General features: G+C 34.8%; 3 protein-coding genes across 3 annotated transcripts; all 3 read left to right on the forward strand.

The window, feature by feature from the left end:
• Nucleotides 1-450: 450 nt before the first annotated feature.
• On the forward strand, nt 451-5,578 carry LOC101215219 (pyrophosphate--fructose 6-phosphate 1-phosphotransferase subunit beta). The gene is made up of 16 exons (XM_004145380.3): nt 451-832; nt 1,112-1,273; nt 1,378-1,499; nt 1,633-1,686; nt 1,761-1,867; nt 2,086-2,191; nt 2,356-2,419; nt 2,751-2,839; nt 3,115-3,246; nt 3,379-3,549; nt 3,641-3,759; nt 4,069-4,180; nt 4,321-4,405; nt 4,873-4,917; nt 5,021-5,089; nt 5,332-5,578. The coding sequence occupies exons 1-16, from the start codon at nt 637-639 to the stop codon at nt 5,406-5,408; spliced, it is 1,710 nt and encodes a 569-aa protein (XP_004145428.1). The 5' UTR covers nt 451-636; the 3' UTR covers nt 5,409-5,578.
• Nucleotides 5,579-7,258: 1,680 nt separating this feature from the next.
• On the forward strand, nt 7,259-10,945 carry LOC101215462 (plant UBX domain-containing protein 4). The gene is made up of 4 exons (XM_004145381.3): nt 7,259-7,666; nt 9,465-9,747; nt 10,020-10,115; nt 10,324-10,945. Exons 1-4 carry the CDS (start codon nt 7,521-7,523, stop codon nt 10,705-10,707), a joined length of 909 nt encoding a protein of 302 aa, XP_004145429.1. The 5' UTR covers nt 7,259-7,520; the 3' UTR covers nt 10,708-10,945.
• A 4,008-nt stretch (nt 10,946-14,953) lies between these two features.
• On the forward strand, nt 14,954-18,927 carry LOC101215848 (chromatin remodeling protein EBS). Its single transcript, XM_004145383.3, has 5 exons — nt 14,954-15,247; nt 15,330-15,672; nt 15,798-15,866; nt 16,688-16,826; nt 18,526-18,927. The coding sequence occupies exons 1-5, from the start codon at nt 15,175-15,177 to the stop codon at nt 18,550-18,552; spliced, it is 651 nt and encodes a 216-aa protein (XP_004145431.1). The 5' UTR covers nt 14,954-15,174; the 3' UTR covers nt 18,553-18,927.
• The last annotated feature ends 125 nt before the right edge of the window (nt 18,928-19,052 follow it).

The following is a 19,052-nucleotide window of genomic DNA, read 5'->3' on the forward strand; positions in this document are numbered from 1 at the left end:
GTTATGGGGTAGGTTTTTCGATTTTCAAAATTGTTATAAATATATTTCCTACATCCTTTGAAGAGACCCCTCTTTTTTTCTTTTAATGATTGTGATGTTGTAAATAAACCATTTTTTTTCTTGAAATCTGTCCATTCTAGAATGATATGAAATTAATTATATATAGGAATTATGAAATCATTATTTGAAGAAGAAAAGAAAAGGAAGAGATAGTTTGTTATATTATTGTTTTTTATATATAGTTTGAATGGTAATATTTAATATTAGAGGTAACAAAGTTTGATATTAAAAATAGATAAGAAAAAAGAAAAAAAAGTAAGACAATTTATAAACTAAATAGGACTAAATTGTTATTTTACGAAAGTGTATGGACACATTTATTTAAAAGTAATAAAAGATTTACAAAAAGCAAGAAAATAGAACTACCGTAACGACCATCGTTAGGAAACGACGCTTACACTTCACCAACCTCTTACCTCTTACCGTCCCTTCCCATTTCCGCAAGGCGGAACGTTCGAAGTCTGAAACAAACACCAACTTCTTCTTCTTCTTCTTCTTCTTCTTCTTCGAAGTCTGTACCCAAATTCCATTTCATTTAATCTTTCATTTCTCTTTTCTCCCCATTTACATATAGCAATGTCTCCCCCTTATATTGCTGACGCCGATGTTTCTCCCGCCAATCCTCCTTCTCCTTCCTCCACCGCCCGTGTTTCTTCTCTCTTTAGCCAAGTCCAAGCCCATCGTATCCATCAACCTCTCCCTCTTCCTTCTGTTCTCAAAAATCGTTTCCAAATACTCGATGGCCCTCCTAGCTCTGCCGTCGCCAATCCCGGTAATTAGTTTGAAATTATCACTTCATTTCTCCTCAGCCTTGACAGTGTGTTTTTTTTTTACTACTCTGTTTGGTACTGAGTCGATTGATGTCTCGAAGAAAGAGTAAACTGCATGCGTTGAGTTTTTTTTTTTTTTTTTTTGGTTCTATTGCTGTGTTGTGTTCTTGTCGTAAATCTTGATTTTGTTTTGAACTTGAGTTCTTTTGAATGGGTTTTGAGGCGGGTTCTAGTTCTTTGGGTTTTAGAGTGTTTGAGTTGCGTGTTCTATGCACATGCAGATGAGATCGCGAAGCTGTTTCCTAGTCTCTACGGCCAACCGTCCGCAATGTTGGTGCCAAGCGATTCCAGTTCTGTGCAGGTGAATAAGAAATTGAAGATCGGAGTTGTCTTGTCTGGTGGCCAAGCACCCGGAGGGCATAATGTGATTTCTGGACTATTTGGTAGGTTCTTATTTTGTCCACATTTATGGATGAAGAGAAGAATACATGTTTGTTTTTCTGTTGAAGTTGTGGTTTAATTAGTAGTATCTATTATTTTTGTGAAGATTACTTGCAGGATCATGCAAGAGGAAGCACGTTGTATGGTTTCAAGGGTGGTCCTGCAGGGATCATGAAATGCAAATATGTAGAATTGACTGCAGAGTTTATCTACCCATATCGCAATCAGGTTGATCTTTTAAAGGGATTTCTAGTTTTCACTTGTTAGAATAGAAGTGTTGGCGTGAATATCTGTAGTCCTGTTGCAAACTGGTTACTGTTTGAGTGCAATTCTTGTTTTAAATGCATTTTTTCTTTATCAGGGTGGTTTTGATATGATCTGCAGTGGGAGGGATAAGATTGAAACTCCAGAACAGGTGAAACGAATTTGCATTCTGATATACCTTAGTTGTAGTCATGGCATAAATTGACAGTTTTGTTCAATTCTCAGTTTAAGCAAGCTGAAGAAACTGCTCAGCGGCTTGATTTGGATGGGCTTGTTGTAATTGGTGGAGATGATTCCAACACAAATGCATGTCTTCTTGCCGAAAACTTTAGGTGCTTTCAGAACTATGAAATTTTTGTAATTGCCTCCCTGCTTTTTGCTCTCTTTCTCACTCCCATGTTCATATATTAATAAGCAATTAACATTATAAGTGACTTTGGGCGCTACTCTGTTATTTAATTTTCCCTAGGTGGAATTATTATTATTATTCTTATTGGTGCAACAACTCTGTTATTTAATTTTCCATTCTATTCTGTTGTTTTCAACTTAGGAGTAAAAATTTGAAAACCAGAGTTATTGGTTGCCCAAAAACTATTGATGGTGATCTCAAATGCAAAGAGGTCCCCACAAGTTTTGGATTTGATACTGCTTGCAAGGTATTCATTTCTCTTTATAACTTCTCTAGAATTCATATTTTCGTTTAGACTCAACTTTGGTGAATGTTACAAAGTTTAAGTATTTTCTTCATGAATTCAAGTAAAAAAGAAATGTCACATGCATGAAATGAGATTTTTAATAGGCTCTGCTGGTGTTTATGCAGATATATTCAGAAATGATTGGTAATGTGATGGTTGATGCTCGATCAACAGGAAAATATTATCACTGTAAGGATTGTACTTGATAAAATTGAAACTAGAATTAGATCTGATCTGCTGACATTTTCATAATAACTGAATTCTTGCGGACTTCAATTATGAATTACCATTACACCAAGTTTGAATTTATCCATTTAAAAAATAATAAATTAAATAATAAAAATAATAAAGCTTATCTTTGTTGCTCATCAACAGAAAACAGAGCACTTCTCTCTGTTTATCTACCTAATATGAGATTATACTTATTCGTGGCTGTGATGTTAATGTTATACCTTTTTCTTTCTCCCTCAAGTTTCATGTTTATTATCATATGACATTAACAGTGTACATATATTCACAGTTGTACGGCTTATGGGTCGTGCTGCTTCTCACATCACACTGGAGTGTGCTTTGCAAACTCATCCTAATATTACTATTATTGGAGAAGAGGTAACTGCTTTATTTAAGCTACTTAAGATAGAAATATTTGTCAAGGAGGGCATTTACCTCCTGCCTTACCCTATGGCTGTTTATTTTCTTTGAGAACTAGATTTTGTGTCACTAGTATAGTAACTAATAAAATGTCAGAAGCCTTTATTGTCAGCTGTCAGTTTTGAAAAATCTTCCTCTAGCCCCTAGTTGACTCATGGATATTTATTGGTTCCGAATATATATGCAGACAAAAAAATTTCCAGATATCATTCAAAACTTTCTTTTTGCTGCAGGTTGCAGCTAAGCAGCTTACCTTGAAAAACGTTACAGACTACATTGTGAATGTGATTATTAAACGTTCTGAACTTGGTTACAATTATGGTGTCATACTTATTCCTGAGGGTCTGATTGACTTCATTCCTGAGGTATTTTCTTGTTATTGTAACTAATTGTGTTTATTTCTTTAGCTTGTATTCTTGCTGTCCACTAAACTCAAGATTCTTGATATCAATATGTTATTCTTGAACTGATACTCATTTATAACCCGCTTTCTACAGGTGCAGCAACTTATTGCAGAACTCAATGAAATTCTTGCTCATGATATTATAGATGAGGATGGGCTATGGAAAAAGAACCTTACTACTCAATCTCATCATCTTTTTGACTTTTTCCCACAAGCAATCCAAGAACAATTGTTGCTTGAAAGAGATCCACATGGCAATGTCCAAGTAAGTGTTTTTTCTCTTTGGTTGTTTTTCAGATGTCTTCCCATAGATTCCTTATTTGATCAACTATATTATATTTTACCTTGCACGTCAGGTTGCCAAAATAGAAACTGAAAAAATGCTTATTCAAATGGTTGAAATTGAGTTGGAAAAGAGGAGGCAAGAAGGTGCATATAATGGCGGCCAATTCAAGGGGCAGTCACATTTCTTTGGGTACTCATTCCACTCATGCTTGAACTTTTGCTGTTTTACTAAACGCTCCTGATTAATAACTTATGGCCTATTTGGTAACCATTTGGATTTCTTGCTTGGTTATCTACTTTTTATCTATTTTTTCACAAACCAAGCCAAGATTTGAAACAAAAAAGGTCCTAAAGAAAAAGTTTCAATCAAGTTGTGAGTTAGGCTTTCTGCTAAGAAATGTAAAATACGATGGCCACGAAATTATATGAAAAAATTATACTTTTCAGGTTACTGCTTTGTGTGTAGTTTGTCTCTGTTTTATTCTTCTTTTGACTTTAGGTATGAAGGGAGGTGTGGTTTACCCACCAACTTTGATTCAACCTATTGCTATGCATTGGGTTACACTGCTGGAGCTCTCCTCCAGAATGGAAAAACTGGACTAATATCATCGGTCTGTCCTTCCCTCTCCCTCTACCTTCTGATCATTTTAGTTTCTAACCTTTCAACCTTTCATTCTTCTTTCTATTAGTTTTCTCCATAGATTTTTTCCTCATTTGTATTGCTTAATTATATCTTACTTATGCATACCAGGTGGGAAATTTGGCTGCTCCAGTTGAAGATTGGACGGCTGGCGGAACTGCATTGACTTCATTAATGGACGTGGAGAGGAGACACGGTATGACTTCTCCATGGAACCGTGCATTCCTTTTCTCACATGTTCTTGAATAGGATGCTGATCATTTTTTCTCTTTGGGGGGAATAAGAAAGGAAATGCGAGAGAATATCAAGAATCCATACAACATGAGAATAATGGAGAAAAAATTCCCAAATCTATAGTAATTAGGGTACAGTTTTCTAGTTGATGAAATTTAATTTTCTTGTTTGTTTTTAGGTATTTAAATATCGTACTGGTTACTAACACAAAAAAACAATAATAAGAACTAGTGAAGTTGCATGTAAGATTATAAAACAAGGATAATATAGAGAAGTGGAGTATCATCATGCATTTTTATCTAGTGACCGTTCTCTTTCTCTAAACAACTTTGAAAGTGAAAGGCTTTGAACTGACAGAACATTGTCATAAAAGTTTAGTTTAATATTTCATCTTTTGACCTCTTTCTAAAGCTAGAATTCGTTTTCCAGGTAAGTTCAAGCCTGTGATCAAGAAGGCAATGGTGGAACTCGACGGTAATATTTCTTAATACTCAGAAGTCAGGAATTTCTATTTATGATTCTGAGGCAAAAAACGGAGCTAGCATTATACTAAAATTTTCTATGCTTACGTGGTTAGGTGCACCTTTCAAGAAATTTTCATCGTTAAGAGAGCAATGGGCAGTCAAGAACCAATATATCAGTCCAGGTATTTTGCCCTAAAACATTAAGGGGACTTTTCAAAAACTTAAGAAAACACCTTTTTAAGTGTGTACGAAAATCACAATCCAAACCACAGCCTAAACCTCTCCCACCATCTTTCCATCTACTTCATATATCTTGTTGGTTAAAATTAGCAATTCTGTATTCTTTGAGTTCATCAATTCTTGAGGAAATGGAACCCTTCTGATCTTAACTCGTTCTTTATATTCTTTTGATCTCTCCTTGCAGGTCCAATTCAATTTGTTGGTCCAGCGTCAAATGTGATTAATCATACTTTGTTGTTGGAACTTGGGGCTCAAGCATGATATCATATTTAACTAACCATCACCATTCCTTTCCAAAATAAACTGTACTGAACGTATGGGTTTTGGTATTTCCATGTTTCTTATTGAAACTTTTATATTTTGAATAGTAGTGTTGTTTACTAACGGAATAAGATCCCTTTCGAATGAATGAATAGTAAATTCTTAAAACTTGTGTTTGCTGTGTTATTTGACAAGTTCTAAAACTATTTGCACTGATTTTGATAATAATTATCATGTGGTTAGGAATTTAAAGCGAGGAAAATAATAAAATGTGGAAATGTAAATTGCAAAATTTTTCAAGTGTAGGAAAGTAAAATGAGCCTAGCTTCGAAAATAGGATGTACCCAATTATTTGATTTGATCATCAAGTTTTCATAAAGGAATAATTATCATGAATTAGTGCCCTAACCTACTTGCCCGTACACCCTAATCCATTCATTAATTTCGTAATTAAACTAGATGCTCAATCAATTGTTACTAATCAAACGAATTCTTGAACTCTATCCTAGCAAACGGATTATTATAGAACACGACAAAGTTCATACTAATGTATTAACCTCTTTGATGAGAATGATGATGGTCCATATGGACCAATTACAAGATCTAAGGCATCAAAGCTTTGGCCTATGGTCTTGATATTCTTCATTCAAATATTCTTCATGTACAAGAATGGATAGGGTCTTGATACAAGAGACGATTGGAGCATTGAATGTCAATGTTTTCTCGGTTGAAGCAGACTATTGGCCTATGAGGTAGACATTAAGCTTCCATGAATCCAACACTTTGAAAACCTCATGATTTAGTTAATACCACATTTTTATTGTATTTTTCCATTTGTTTTAATTTGACAAGTTAAGGTAACTACTATTAATAAGTTAGTATTAATGATGGTGGTTGGAAGATAGAAAGCCTAGTTAGTGTCTTATTTTGAACTTTGGTGTTTTTATTAAATAGAACAAGATATCTACGAGACTATGTAATACCTTTATCCTTCCATTAGTAAATAAAAGACTTGTGACTGATGTAATTTGAAATCTCATATTGAGACTTTTTCCTTAAATTTGTGCAATTCTTGTTATAAAATACATACGAACCATTCAGTCTAACATTTATCAAATTTGATTGTGGAGTGACTTGAATTTGCTACTTGGTAATCAACATAATGATATGAAGCACAACACTAAGCATACATGAAGATTGGCTACATCAAACATGCATTCTAAGCATTTATCATAAAACAAGTCCAAGAACCACAAAATTCCATGGAAGTATAGAAATTAGGCATTAAAACCTCAAAATCAAACATGTTTCACCAAGCCCTATGCTAAAATACCAACCATAAAATCGATCGAGGATGAGATTTACAATGTTGAAATAAATGAATATACAAGAAATTAAGGATTATTAGAAGAAAATACGGAGAAATGGAGATGGAGGAGTCAACCTGAGTATAGGCGCAACGACATGCTGGTCATGCTTCGCAGCGCTCATTTGCACTCAAAATGACTTGACCAAGCTTTAGAGCATCGAGCGAAGCGTCAGACAAACTCAACTAGGCTTTGTTCAATGTTAACTACACACCTCCTCTCAAATTTTGAAGTAATTTATTCATTAGAACTTCAACTTGGTCCATTCCTTTAAAACACTTGACTCTAATTCTTGGATGCTCGATACATACTAAATAACATACTTAAAAATATTAATTTCACTAACGACCGTGAATTAAGTACTTTTGTGGCGTCACCAAAATGTTTAGAATATAGATGAAAATATTGTGTGCAACAAGTTAGTGGTTGAAGATGATAAGTTTTTATACATAATTGGAGAATGAAAAGTTATGTATAAAATATTTATGGACAACATTTATTGGAGACGTTTTCAAAGTAAAATTGATATGTGTTGTTGATATAGATACTTACTTAGTTGAAATAACAGCGAGTAATCTCGAGATTAGAGATTCGATTGGAGGGTCTACCGGAGTCGTTTGCGTACAATTAGGTTGGGTACATAGCAGTTTGTGAGATTACTTCAATACAATCCCCCATATTACGCGACCCTTCCTCAAGATTCTCTCCCCTTCCTTCTACCTCCTCTCTTCGATCACCATCTTCAATGGCCTCACGAGACGAGAAGCCCTCCAAGCCCTCCAGTAGTCGGACCGGCGGTATTCGAACCCTTTCCGATCTGAACCGACGCTCCCCTGATTCTGTCGGCGACCCCGATAGTCCTCAAGAGTATTATACGGGTGGTGAGAAGAGGTCACTTTTCAGCCCTAATTTTTATCTTTTATCTTTCTTTTTTCTTCTTGCTTGTGAATGTTTATCTTTTATCTTTTGCTTACATTCCATTAGGAGAATGTTTGTGAATGATTTTAGTTCATCAGTTCCTTTTACCTTCTAAAGTTATTCCAAGATTAATGGCTTAGAAACCTGCGGTGTTGTGCATATGGTTCTTTCGGAACAAGGGGTATTTCCCATCTCTCAATTCGTTTAGTTTTTATCGTTCTTTTTTTACGGACAATTGGACTTTGGTAAACGTTGTTGGGAAATTTGAAATCGATGAAATAGTGTAGCGTGTAGTTGGGGGCAATTTTTTTTTTTTTTTTTTTTTGGATGGGTTGAAGATGAAATGGCTGAGAAGAAATTCAGTCACTTTTCATATATTCTTTCGAGTAGGTTTCCGATAATGAGGGATGTTAAGTTGCGGAATTTCTTATATAGAGAGGATGATTGCGGGTTGGAAATTCTATCTTGCTAGAAATCTTAACTCTTTGTTTGGATTTGTTTAGCCATTGCTGTGGATGAATATATTATATATCAGCTGAGGGATAGTCCTCTACAACAGGTGAGTGAAGGTGGATTATTCCCATCTCAACATATTAATGAGCAACAAACATCTGACCGCATTCCCATTTCACCAAGAAACATGGATCATTTTTTGCAAGAAACAATGTAATATACTACGGAAGAGGATTCAAGGGACCAAGAAACACGTATTTCACTGTACAAAAATTCTTTTCTAATTTTAGCCCCTCATGATTATAAATAATGGGAAGTGCTTGATGGTTGAATTTTTGGCCTGGGGTATTCCAACCTTCAGCCTTAGGTTGTTTTCCCTTTCTTTTTTGTCTATAATACGGGCAATTCCTTTCCTATCAAAAATAAATTCAGAGTCCCCAATTGCAATCTCCAATGCAAGAGATGTGTCCTTCCTCTTGAAAATGTGATTTCCAAATTAATCTTCTAAACTTCTCTCCAACAATAGTGCAAATTTTTTGTGATTTTGAAGGTAGAAGAAACAATTAGCAGACCGTAGATAAAGATATCCCTTTGAGAAAAACGCTCTTTCTTCTTTTGATAAAGAATCATTTCTCCACTAGGTCAATGTGATGGAGTCCTCAACATTTATGGTTTATGAGTTAGTTACTGTCGGTCATGAGCTCTGGGGCAAGGATAAAGATTTTGCTGTTGGCTCTTGAAGAATTGGGAGTTAAGGCTAGGCAGAGTGTGAGTTTGATATTGTGTCTGGCCTCTGTGGTGGCTAATTAGCCAGTTACGCATCAGCTAAGTAGCTGTATGTTCTGTGTGGATGGTCAGTAAGCTCACCCAAAGCAATGTTGTTTGACAGTCGTTATAGTGAAGGTAGTTCGTGTACTTTCATTTCAAGGCTATCAAAGTACATGTCTCAAACTACGTTGAAGATATTGTGTATGACCTCTATACAAAATTCTTCTCCTTTTATTATTGAGAATTAGATTTCATTTTTGTAACTAAAAATGGTATTTAATGGGGGGGATGCTTTGTTTTCATCCACCACCTCCTTTACATGGTTTTGTTTTAATGTATTCATTTTTCAAGCAAGAATGAGGTTGGATCCACTGTAATACTTTGATTTTATTGTCTCCCCTCCTCCCTCCATTAAATGGAAGAAGGAAATAAGGAAAAAAGCTGTCCAATTTTATATATGCTCTTTTATACTAAGCTCCTTTTGGAAGCAGCTGATGTTGACAATATTGGTAGATGCTTATTGGATGCTAACGCTGTTTCCTACTTTCAGTGGGATGCTTGTCCAAGATCCTACAAAGGGTAATGATGTGGACTCACTTTTTAATCAAGCTAGGCAAATGGGAGCTGTAGAAGGCCCTATTGATCATGCCCGTTCATCAGGCTCCAGCAGTTTTACCGGAACTGGTAGGGTACTCTCAGGAGAAACTGTACGTTCTGCACCTGATCAGCCCGAGAGCATTGTTCACAATATTGTATTCTGGAGCAATGGCTTTACTGTAAACGAAGGCCCTTTGAGGAGGTTGGATGATCCTGAAAATTCATCTTTTTTGGAGGTAAGTGGAATGTGATGCCAATACTGGTCTAGTGAAACGTATGGGATTATAAGCGTGGAGACAACTTGGAAAATTGGAATACATTTTATGGGCTATACTTGATCCTTTATAAGTCTTAGCAAAATTGCTGAGTTTTTTTTTACATCTTTAAGAAATGTTTCAGAATGAGTTCTCTTATTTCTTTTGCTCTATTAAAAACATTTCTTTCTTTTGGATTACCTATTCTTGTCGTTAGTTTATTATGTTTACTCATTTGTTTTATTTTACTCCAGAGCATTAGAAAGTCTGAGTGCCCCAGAGAGCTTGAACCTGCAGACAGAAGGTCCTCCGTTCATGTTAACTTAATTAGGAGGATGGAGGAGTATCGTGTAAGTATCCTTATTAGATTTCATTGGTAGGTTCTACGATTGCAACATATACGAACTAGCATTAGATGGTTGAAATTTATTCTTTAAAGGGTCGAGGAAAACTGTTTGAAATTTATTCTTTAAGTACTGCTAACATCTTTAAAGTTTGTAGTCTGTACTCAGCAGCATAGAAATATTTATATTACACTTCCTATTTTGCATCTTGCAGGAGCCAGAGAAGCCACGTCTTCCATTTCAAGGTGTAGGAAGAACTCTTGGTGGTAGCGCTCCATCTCAAGCAGCAAACGAGCCAACTGCTACTCCCACTGATGTCAATAGCAGTCCAAGCCCTTCTGCAGGCCTCATCGTGGATGAATCGTTGCCATCAACCTCAATTCAGCTTAGGTTGGCAGATGGAACACGCATGGTATCTCATTTCAATTACCAACACACAATCAGTGATATTCGTGCTTTCATTGACGCATCTAGACCAGGGGGTGCCAGGAACTATCAGCTGCAGCTGATGGGTTTCCCTCCCAAGCTTCTTAGCGACGTGACTCAGACGATCGAGCAGGCTGGTCTTGCCAATTCTGTTGTCATCCAGAAGTTTTAGCAACTTGGGTAAGTTTTCTTTAAGACCATAACTAAAAGAGGGAAGAAAAAAAAAACATTCAAACAATGAAAAGGTTTCTCAGATTGGGAAAGTTTGTGATGGATATTGGAAGTATAGTCCAGGTGTTATGAATATCGTGGGTGTCTATTTTGTTTATGTTTCTGTGTCAGAAGACATTTCCTTGTACAAGTTACAGCAACAATCTCTTCAATAACTATATCTTTTAAGCTGCCATTTATATCTCCCCCTCCAATACTGCTCTTTTGAACTATAGAAAGCTGAAAAGAACGTAAGAAGTGACAGAGCAGTCTTGAATGGAAGTGTCAAATTATTATCCACGTTGGAAGTAATTTTGAATGGATTAAAACCACTTTTGAGTTTTGAGATATGCAAACTGCATTGAAGAGTAAAATCAATAATTAAATAGTTTTTGAATGGTTTAGGACATGTTTTAGAGCTACTTTGAATTTAATAAAAATAATTTTAAAATTACTTTCAAACACGATTTTGCTATTTAATTATTATTATTGGTTTAATCACCTGCTTATTCCAAGTTTTGTTGGAGGTTTGAGAGAATTTGAATAGTCTATTTCATTCATTAATTAGAGTAGATGTTTTTACCAGCTCATATGACATTTCTTCTCGGTTCAATCTGACTTCAAATTTCTCTGGAATGTTTCGATTGAAAAATGTTATTTGTGTGAGATTCAAGTTTTTGTTGACCCCATGAGTGGACACCGAGAATAAATTCAATGCTGTAATTCAAAGGTTAAATTTGTTGAATTCACGTCAAAATAACCCATGAAGAAGCTCCAACATTCAAGTAGCTTGGGCACCCAATTAGACAACCATTGGAGCAACAAGAACCATGACCACATTTTCCAGAGCACAATCAAGAATACCAAGATTGATATTCTTCAAGCATGGAAGAGCAATATGAAGAGTTTGATGATAGTACAACAAAACTAAACTTTAATCTCAGTTTAAAACTGACATTATAGTTGTATGATGTCACTTATAAACTGACATTGAAAAACATGTCATTAAAGGTCTTTAATGTCGGTCTTAAACCAACATTTTATAATGTTGAAAATTTTAATGCTGAGTCTTCAATGTTAGTTGAAAATGGACATTGCACATAGTTTTCAATGTCAATTGAAAACCAACATTGTACATCATTTTCTATATCTGTTTTTCATCTGCTTTTTGTTAGTAATTGTCCGACATTAAATACCTGTCATTGTTTTGTTTTTAAAAATTAAAAAAATATATTTTTTATCACACACGCGCAAAATAATAAATATTGCTTTTACTCGTATATACACAAAATAAAATCCTAATTGCTTTTGTATATACAACTCAACTTTCAACGAACACAAAGATGAACTAACTCACAACAAAAAGAAAAGTGACAAACTTACCTATCAACAAGTTATGTTGGCCAATATATATATAAAGTTTTAAAGTCTAAAGATTTAGGTTGTCTACTTTGGAGGGTCATACAAATACATGGAGCAAAAACAAGAACAAAACAAAAATAATCTCAACAACCATATGAAGTTTAGGATACAAAGGTTTAATTTACTTATATTCTTAGCACTAGGTGAAGTTGCTTTAGTGGGATCGCCACAACAAGTTTGCAAACATTTTGCACAATTAAGAATACAAATAGAGAGTTGGTTGGTTAACCACGTAAGTAGAATCTAGTAAAATATGGTAACGTTTATGAAACTTACCTGATGAAATATCTAATTATACACTTTAATGGACACTCTCATACTTCTAAGATAATATACAATCATTCAGTTTAGACATGATGCCTTTAGCCAACATTGTTATTCTCTCTAAAGCTTCCAATTTTTATTCTTTTTATCTTATTCTTGAGAGCTTCTTATTGTATTGTGATGATTAAATTTGTGAGTTTCAAATTGTATACTCACTTTTTAGAGAGTTTTCTTTTGTGTGATTTAAAAACTTTAACATATTGTAACAGTTGGATCCTAACTCGTGGAAAAGACCGGGTTTGCTCTTGAATCCAAAAAAGGAGCAAGAATCGGTTTGACTCAAATCCGTGGAAAGAGTCAAAAGAAGATTTTCAATCAAAATCCCAAGAGGTGCTTGGAAAAGTGGATGTAGGTTGAGTTTAACCGAACCACTATAAAATTACGGTGTCTTCTTCTCTAACTCTTTTCTAATTATTTTTTAATTTAATTTTAGTTACATATTCTTATTGGTTGAGTTTGATTGCATACTTTCATTCATATCTTTTTATCAATCTTGTTATTTAACAAAGTTTACAAAGTTCTTTAAAAAATATCTAATTAGTTGATTTTACTTTTTATTTGTCAAAAAGTTTATTTAAATCCTATTCACCCACTCTAGGTTGCCATACCGATCCAACACCTTAGTCAAACTCGTGTCATTTTGAGAAATTCTTTCTGCAAGGATTCTCTCAAAACGTAAAAGGATTGAGGCCCTATACGAAGCTTTTGCAGGTCTAACGAATCCTGCACTTCACAATTCATCTCATTGTATCTGAAGTTTACCCAACTCCAGTGACACCGTACAATAAGCATTCTTCGCAGGTGGTTTTGACTTGGGAAAACTACCAGACATTGCATCACCATACGTCTCTAAGACACAAATAATGTCTTTGAGAATTGTCTCCCCCGAGCTTTGTAATGGCTCGAGCGAGATAGACATGAACGTTGGTTCATCTCAAGCAAGGCATTTCTTCAGTTACATGGCCGAAATCATTTCCAACATTGGGTTAGCACAGATTTGTCTGAACAATAGTGGGGATAGATCTAGTGATCATAGATATTTGGCTAAAGGCACTAGTATCACTTGATGTTCAAGGAAGAATTTCATTCCAAGTACTACATCAAAGTCGTCCATCATTACAACCATAAAGTCTACAGAGCTTCTTCATTCTTCCAACTTTATCACCATTTGTTTCACTAGTCCGACAACGGATAAAGCCATAGAGTTCACGATCTTCATTTTCTATGTATTCTTCTTCCAATGAAGATTCAACCGTCTAGCTTCTACCTCTATTATGAAATTGTGAGCTGCACTGAAGTCAACCATAATGCTCTTTGTTGGTTTCTGGTTGACCCAAATATCAACATACATTAGACCTCATTTCACATGTCTACTTGTCTCCCCCACTTTCTTCTAGAGAGACGACAAGAATTTCAAGGCCTCCATTCTAGGATTCTCAACTTCTTCCTCCTGCCCAACTTCACTTTCTGTTTGACTCAACTTATCGTCCAAGTCTAAAGAGGCCTGAAAGGCATTGAAAGTCGTTTGATCAGGACATTCTCTAGCCACATGTGATCCCTTACATATGAAACAGCTGAGAGGACGATTTAGCATATTTTGATTATTGGGTCCTTGCCATGTGTTTTCCGTGTTGGATTGAAAAGGCTTGTGGTCTCCTCCAAGACGTCTGTCTCCACCACTAGCTTCGAGAAAAATCAGCCAGTTATTCCTACTTCTTCTAGGTGAGGAATTTTGGTGATGTCTCACATCTTGAGAGTCACTAGACAGATCAAACAATCGTTCGATCGCTGCATAGGCTAATGTAAGGTCTTGAACCCTCTGTTCATATAACTTAGTCTTTGCCTACGGTTTCAGCTCCTCGACAAAACATAAAACTTTGTCTTTTTTTGACATATTACGTATGTCTAACATCAACCTTGCAAATTGCTTCACATACTCCCTAATGTTGTTGATGCGTTTTAGCTCACACAATTTTCACCGACCAAGAATTTCAACATTCTCAGGGAAGAACAATAGTTAAAAGAGGTAGTGATTGAAGTTTTCATACAAATCAGAAGAGATTTTATTAAACACTTCAAATTTACTTTTCTAAAACCTAAAAATTGGTTTAAAATGTTCATCCCAACCCAACACATGAATTTTTTTCAAAACAACTTAATTTTTAATTTAATCCCTTGAAAAAGTATTCCAAACACACTCAAAATCTCCACGAATAGTTTCCAAACCATAGGGTCCGTGTATACTTTAAACTTTAAAAATATGACACTAAATAAAAAGTGTTAAATCATATAGATGAAGTTTAACTTTTGAAGTGTTTAACTTTTGAAATAAATCATTTTTTTTTATAAATAAAAGTGTTTGAGAACCACAATAGCTTTTGAACCATTTTCATAAAAATAATTTCAATAAAAACAAATTTTCTTATATATATATAAGAAAAAAGAAAGAAAAAGAAAAAGAAAAAGAAAAAGAAAACATACAAACTTCCAACGTACGTGTGAATGTAAAAGGGTCGCCTCGCGATTGCGCTCCAAAGAAGGCGTGAGTCTGGATATTGTTCTTCTTCAACGATGATGAGATTAATGGCGACCAACTACACCTAGGGTTTCTGTTCTTCCCCCCTCCCCAATTTCTACCTCTCCTTCTTTCTTCACTTCTCCTCTCATTTCTCCTTTCTCACTCATGGCCAAAACCAAACCTCCCAAGAAAGATTTGGACTCCTACACCATCAGAGCTACCAACAAGATCGTTAGAGGTAAACTTAATCACTTCTCTCGTTTTACTTCCAAATCCTTCTCAATGCTGCTTTACCACTCCTGATTTTACTCATTATTCAGCTGGAGATTGTGTTCTCATGCGCCCATCCGAAACTAGTAAGCTCCCCTATGTAGCGCTTGTTGAGAAGATCGAAGCTGATAACCGTAACAACATTAAAGTTCGAGTCAGGTGGTATTATCGACCAGAGGAGTCGATTGGGGGTCGGAGGCAGTTCCATGGAGCTAAGGAACTCTTCTTGTCTGACCATTATGACGTCCAGAGTGCTCACACCATTGAAGGGAAGTGCATTGTTCATTCCTTTAAGAACTACACTAAGCTTGATAATGTTGGTGCTGAGGATTATTATTCTAGATTTGAGTACAAGGCTGCTACTGGAGCTTTCACGCCTGACCGAGTTGCTGTGTGAGTTTTCGCTTCTTTTTTTTTTTTTTTTTTTGTTGTTGTTGTTGTTGTTGTCTAATCTAATTTGTGATATATTCTGGTGCAAATTCCTTAAATGGGTTTGTTTATTTTCCATTTCCTTGCAGCTATTGCAAATGTGAGATGCCTTACAACCCAGACGATCTCATGGTGCAGTGTGAGGGCTGCAAGGACTGGTACATCTTCTTGACATTATGGAAACCAACTAATGTTGGCTTTTGTATATTGAATCCCTGAATTCTTTTGTGTATTTGCACTTTCCAAAGTGAAGTGTTTAAATAAGCAATTGGAGGCTTGAATTTGTTTGTAAAGAGACTATTCAGGGCATGATTAATTGAGAGTGAATTTTGGATAAGTTTTGAGGTGACACTTTTTTTAGACGAACTTTTTGAAAAGAGCACTAGTTTAGTGCTTCTCACTTTTAATTTTTAATTTTTATTTAATTTTTTTTTTAGTGTTTTCGGATCTTTCAAAATCACCTTTTGTCATCTGACCAAATATATGAAAATTTTGAAAAGTACTTTTAACTAGTTAAATGTCAGCTTTCTGAAACTCTCCTTAAGTTTATATGATTTAACAAATAAAAATTATTTAATCAAAGATAATGTTCTAGATGCACTGAAATAAATTTTGGCATCAATGGATGCACCATAGCATTATATTAGTCAGTATAGAGATCACCTTAATCAGTTAATTAGCCATTGCTCTATTCATATGTGGAGAAGCTAATAAAGGTTTAAATTCAGTGTGATGTACGGTCTTTTCTTTTATGGATTGTTAACTGTATCAATGTTCCTAGAAATTGAATGTTGACGTGAACTCTATTCTATTAGTCTATTAGAACACCATAACTTAGTTCTTATTGGAGTGGCTATATTATATCATTCTTTTTTATACTGGAACTATTTAGAGAGTCTCAAACTCAAGAGTTCAGTTAGTCTCAACTATTTATTGTTTTCTGAAACCACAACGCTCTTATGTTGCATTTGGTCTTCAGGTACCATCCTGCTTGTGTAAGTATGACCATCGAGGAAGCAAAAAAATTGGACCATTTTGTGTGTTCTGAATGTGGATCTGATGGGGACATCAAGAAAAATGAGAATGCATTTTCAGCATCACCAGTGGCTGATGGCAAGGTTAGTAACTGTTATCCATGGTTATTAAGCTTTTCTATTCACGTCAGATGTTTCTTTCTTTCCTGATGTATTTAAAGATTAACTTAGTAGCTCAAGGACAGACAAGAAGACAAATGAAATACATGCAATATTTAGCATTATTTAATGTTAAATAGCCAGACCTTCAGTTCTGCCCCTTTCCATTCCTTTCAGTCATGTTCTAATTAATTAATTTTGGAGGTTTTTCTTTTGATTAATGTGCCATATGTTTTCCAAAAGCCAGTATTATGTTTGTTAAACGTCGGCTATTGGGTTTCCTTTTTGCTGATAGTCGATTTGAGATTATCATCTAGTTTCACATGTCTGATAAGTAATCAGATGCTACTGTTAATTATTTGTTTGGTGACTTTATCCTATACGGTTCATTTAATTTCTTCTGAGAACTTTTACTTAAAACAGTAGGTTTTGTTTAAATTAAAATACATTCATTGGAAATGTTTATATACCAGAATATATGTTTGTCAGTTGTTAGTTGTTTCCCATTTCATATTTGTCAGTTGCTTAGTTGTTTCTATATAATTTTCAACTTTCTAGCCCACGTTGTTGCAAAAGACCCTATGATCCTCTTATAAAAAAAAAAAAAGGACACTATGATCCATCCAACTAAGGAGGACATCATTCGTTGGGAGACAAATTCCTGAAATTTAAAGGCTCAAAATGTTAAAAGTACTGAAATCTCCCCTACCCCTAGCTCTTGTGGACATAATCATCGCTTTCTTATTTGTCGATGCAAGTACATTATTATCATGACAAACTTTATCATGCTTACCATTTAAACTCAAGCTGTATTGTGTAAGCAAGCTTTTCCAGTAACTTTACAGTTCTTTCTAAGTTCAGACATGTGGGTACATGTAAACTCTGTTACTGATGTACCGAGAGATATAATTTGCAATCTGTGGTCTGAAAAAGATGAATTCTTTGATTTGGGAAGTCATCTATCATCAAACATTAAGATATCTATCTGTTGCTTCCAAATTTTAGATTAAATTTCAAGTTTATTCATTTAACTTGAAAGTTTGCGGATTTCAATTCTGTTTAAACCCTGTCATTTAAAAATGTTTAATTGATCTGTAAACAGTCTATTTTTACCTATCTTTGTGCTTGATAGATGATGGACACGATTCATATTCAACTTTTTTATTATTTATATTTTCGTTTCCAATTTCCAAATCTATATGATGTAGAATTCTTACACGACGGTAAGTTTGCAATTTTTAGTTTAATAAATAAGTTCAGAAATGTTGTAAAATGTCCACTTGACAAATATTGCTTTTTTGACACAAAAGTAGACACAAACTTGTAAATTCAAAGCCTGCAGTATTAGATAATCTGCATTTAATTCCTTTTGTATGGATTATTGGTTACAGTTTCGTAGTCATTAGAATTTTGTCCATTATACGACCAATTTCTGAGTATCATTGAAATGATACACATCCATTTTCGCCATTTTATCTCTTACCCTTGTCAAGCTGTTGATAAGTATACTATTAATCTCTATGACAGAAGATGTTTTGAGGCAGGTAATAATGAATAAAAGATGGGGAAAATCAACTTCCCTTATTCCGAGAAAACTTCTACTCGTGGCTGTAATCTCATCAGTTTCTTTCAATTCTGTTTCTCTAATGAGTTCAACTAACGTAAAGTTCTTAAATGGTTGTAGCTCGAGTCAAAGCGACGGAAGAGATAACCATTTGAGGTGGAATTGTTTGTTGTATTCAACCATGGAAGATGAGGAGAGTTCAATTGTTATTTATGTAGGTGATGTATAGCATAGCTTGGATATTGCTGTGTAAAACTTTTGTGTTCTGTGACTTAATTAAGTTATATATATATGATGTGTGTGTAAGATGTAGTCGTGTAGTAGTAGCGTAGGTAGTAGAGTAGTAGTAGTAGTAGGAGCTCAGGGAGTGTTTCTCCATAAGTATAACAGTTGAGGGTAGTCTTGTTGTATCATTTTGGTAAACTCTCTATTCCGTTTCTGCATTTGGAACCTTTGATGTGATTTATGGGGACACTCGAATAGTGGAAACAGAAATTTTAGAGATTGCTGAAAATTGTCATTTCCTCTTCTCTCTCTCTCTTTCTCTTTCTTTCTTTCTTTCATTTCTTTTAAATAGTGATTTCTAAGTTTACATATGAAAGTATGCCAATTGATAGACTATTCATTTCCTTTTCTTAGTTTTTTTT

The sequence above is a fragment of the Cucumis sativus genome, chromosome 1, assembly GCF_000004075.3.
Source record: "Cucumis sativus cultivar 9930 chromosome 1, Cucumber_9930_V3, whole genome shotgun sequence".
In the NCBI taxonomy this organism is placed as follows: Eukaryota; Viridiplantae; Streptophyta; class Magnoliopsida; order Cucurbitales; family Cucurbitaceae; genus Cucumis; species Cucumis sativus.

Coding starts and splice junctions, on each gene's coding strand:
- LOC101215848 (XM_004145383.3), top strand. CDS start 15,175: ATGGCCAAAACCAAACCTCCCAAGAAAGATTTGGACTCCTACACCATC. Junction 15,673..15,797: donor ACGCCTGACCGAGTTGCTGT/GTGAGTTTTCGC, acceptor ATTTCCTTGCAG/CTATTGCAAATGTGAGATGC. Junction 15,867..16,687: donor TGTGAGGGCTGCAAGGACTG/GTACATCTTCTT, acceptor TTTGGTCTTCAG/GTACCATCCTGCTTGTGTAA.
- LOC101215462 (XM_004145381.3), top strand. CDS start 7,521: ATGGCCTCACGAGACGAGAAGCCCTCCAAGCCCTCCAGTAGTCGGACC. Junction 7,667..9,464: donor TATACGGGTGGTGAGAAGAG/GTCACTTTTCAG, acceptor TCCTACTTTCAG/TGGGATGCTTGTCCAAGATC. Junction 10,116..10,323: donor GGAGGATGGAGGAGTATCGT/GTAAGTATCCTT, acceptor TGCATCTTGCAG/GAGCCAGAGAAGCCACGTCT.
- LOC101215219 (XM_004145380.3), top strand. CDS start 637: ATGTCTCCCCCTTATATTGCTGACGCCGATGTTTCTCCCGCCAATCCT. Junction 1,868..2,085: donor CTTCTTGCCGAAAACTTTAG/GTGCTTTCAGAA, acceptor TTTTCAACTTAG/GAGTAAAAATTTGAAAACCA. Junction 3,550..3,640: donor ATCCACATGGCAATGTCCAA/GTAAGTGTTTTT, acceptor CTTGCACGTCAG/GTTGCCAAAATAGAAACTGA.